We start from the raw sequence: 3202 nt of genomic DNA on the forward strand, positions 1-3202 counted from the left end.
GACCAGTAGTCAGCACTGATATCATGTCCTTTGTTCAGAATGACTTCTGGAGCTACGTATTCGGGGGTGCCGCAGAAAGTCCACGTTTTTCTACCGGCCTGTAATTTCTTGGCAAATCCAAAATCCACCAATTTTACATACCTAAACAAATAATAATGACAATAATTCATAAAATTTATTGAAACAGATACTGAGAATATGTCTCTATTTTGAACTCACTTCAATTTATTGTCATTTATATTACATAAAACATAAGATTTCAGTTTGTAGTGATGTCTCACTGATGCCATTCTCAAGATTATAGGCTTGGTGCATTCCAGTTGATCCCAAAAAATCCGACAGCGGCGCTGTATACAGCAGTAATCAGAAATTTTCGCTATGTATATCACGCCGTCTAGGTTACAGTTTAGGTTGATCGCATTAAAATAATATTGAAATCGAGGCTTTGCCATAATATTTAAGTATTTTGGTTTTTTGCTAGTGCAGTTATTGAGACTATAAAATATTCAGGTACGAGATTTGTGTGATGTAACGCTGTTTCGGGTAGTAAAAAATAAGTGAAAAAGAATTCGAACTAGGCGTCGTGTTGGGGTCTGACAATTTCAAATGTTAATAAAATTGCCAAAAAAATATTAAAGCGTAAAGGAGACGTAATTAGGGCGTTGTTAGGTGCCATAACATTAAATAACTCAACTTTCCCGGATGTTCAACTCTCCCGAAACATTTTATTGCTTCATAGTTTCTCACACCGATTTGATCAAAAGCAAAAATGGATTCAAGCAGTTCGACGAAACAAGTGAGTAAACAAAGTGCTTGCTACATATTCAAAAAATTAAATGGGCATATACTATGAGAGGATAAAATATAATTTGCAATCTTAATGGTATACTTTTTTTAATCAACTAGTGATTAAATGTTTTATGAACATTTTGTAAAATTATAATTATGTACCTTTAAAAAATTTAGTTATAGCCGAAATAGACCCAATTATGACCCCACACCCCACTAACCGGTGATTAAGACTATGCTCGCCACTAGTAGTACTCATCTAAAAAGTTTTTTTAGCTGGAACAATAAATTATAGTACAAGCTAGACCTCCTGAAGATATCAAAAATTTACTTTTTTATTTTTTTTTTCAGAAATAAAACTTCACTTTTAGAATAATTATATAATACATTTTTCGTATACTCGCCATTAAACCCGTGTATTTCTATACACAAGTCGTTTACGATATTCCCCGATGGTGGTAGCACTGGCGGAGAATGCATTAAGCCTATAGTAGTTGTAAAAAATCTATAAAATTTTCAAAATAATATTCTTACCCTTGAGCGTCTAATAATAAATTTTCAGGCTTCAAATCTCTGTATATAATGTTTCTTGAGTGCAAGTAGTGGAAAGCTTCTACCACGCACGCTGTGTAAAAACGGGTGGTGGTATCGTCAAAGTGCCCTTTATCCCTTAGCACTGTCCAAAGTTCACCTCCAAGACAACTTTCCATGAGCATATATAGGTACTTGGCATCCTACAACAGAAAATGATGCTTTGTAAGGTAGACATATACAGGGTGAGTCTTTAATACGTGAATATGTTTTCACAGGGCTGGTAGATCTTGACAGAAGAAAGACATTTACCGTTTTTCACGTAAGTCCAGAATAACTGAGTTGTTTTTCTTAAGTTGAGAACCAAAGAACTTTTTTTTTATTCTTTTCTAAGTTTGGTCCACCACTTATGTTGCCATATTATTAAGAAATTATGATTTTTAAAACCAAACCAATACAACATTTTCAGATTTTGTTTTCATGATATTCTTGTCATTATAATACATTAATTTAATTTAATTATTAATATAGAAAACTGTCATAAAGCTCTTTAATATTTTAAATTACCATAATTCTAATTTTAAAAAATGTGGTTCTTGTAGGTACAAACTTTCACTATTTTTTATCACACCAAACAGACGTTTTCTTAGCCATGTTAGCATAATATTATCAATTATTATTAATTATTAAATCATTTTTATAATAGAATTCTATAAGAAAGTAAAATTATTTTTATGAGCACTTCAAGATTTTCTCTTAAACAGATTTTTTAAATTACAGAAAACATAAAAACTAAAATAAATATAAATTTCTCTACAAAAATTCAATATCTTCAAAATAAAATCACCTTCAAACACTATTTTAAAAATACATATAGAAGACCTAATAGATTTCAATTTCATATAATTAATTGTCAATAGAAAAATATTATAAATTATATAAACATATCAATTTTGTTGACATACTAAATATAGTTTATCAAATATTTTGTCTGGTAATGTTTGAACTAAAATATAATGTTTACCTTGAAAGTTTTAAATAGTTTAACGATAAAATCACAGTTAGCCTCGCCCATGATCTCTTTTTCCGACATGATGTGTTGTTGTTGGCGAGTTTCGACAATTTGCGACTTCTTCATCTGTTTCAGAGCGTAAGATTTGGAGTTTTGTCCAAAGATTTGGACTAGTTCGACTCTTCCAAAGCCTCCGACACCGAGAGTCGTGAGTACCTTCAAGTCTTCCAATCGTACATTGGCATATTCTTCATTAAGTCTATAAACATATTTGAATAATTTAGGTACATTATTTATATGGTTGTCTAAATATCTTACTAAAGTTATGGAAGTGTCAAAAATCAATGTTTTTTTTTCAAAATTCAACAAAAGCAATTTTGTTATTTTTTTTATCTCTTATTGTGTTTAATATATGATGCGTAGTATATATTATTTAGTTTATTTCCAGAATTTTTAACCCTTTTTAATGAATGGCGAATAAAAATAATCTTAAATACAGGGTAACCCGAACTGTATTCCGGAAACTTTGGCAGCATATTCTGCAGATAAAAATAAGTAAAAAAGTTCGTATAAATGTATGTTCTAAAATGCTTAGTTTCGGAGATACAGGGTTAGAAGTTTAATTTTGGTTTCGATTTTTTCCAAATAATTTCTGAAGTAACGTCAATATTTGGATGAAAATTGGCGTATGGGAATTTTTTGACATAAGAAATTTGGATTTTGTTGTCAATATGACTCCTATTTGCAGGGGGCGCCACCTACATGTGTTTTAACTGTTTTGAAGAGTAATAACTTTTCTTTTAACTGAGTAAAAAAATATACATTCCCGTGCAAAATATCTCTTGGTAAAAATCGCTACGAGCAACCGTT

The 3202-nt window shown here is 30.6% G+C and overlaps 1 protein-coding gene across 1 annotated transcript; it reads right to left on the bottom strand.

Moving 5' to 3' along the window:
• Positions 1-5: 5 nt before the first annotated feature.
• LOC115888523 (cGMP-dependent protein kinase, isozyme 2 forms cD5/T2-like) lies at positions 6-2727 on the bottom strand (the record flags this gene model as incomplete). Its single annotated transcript, XM_030908271.1, has 3 exons — positions 6-141; positions 1324-1523; positions 2345-2727. Coding segments are annotated over 3 exons (719 nt in total), but the record flags the coding sequence as incomplete, so codon positions are not given.
• Between the last annotated feature and the right edge of the window lie 475 nt (positions 2728-3202).

The sequence above is a fragment of the Sitophilus oryzae genome, unplaced genomic scaffold (genome assembly GCF_002938485.1).
Source record: "Sitophilus oryzae breed Bouriz unplaced genomic scaffold, Soryzae_2.0 scaffold_791_pilon_pilon, whole genome shotgun sequence".
Classification (NCBI taxonomy): Eukaryota; Metazoa; Arthropoda; class Insecta; order Coleoptera; family Curculionidae; genus Sitophilus; species Sitophilus oryzae.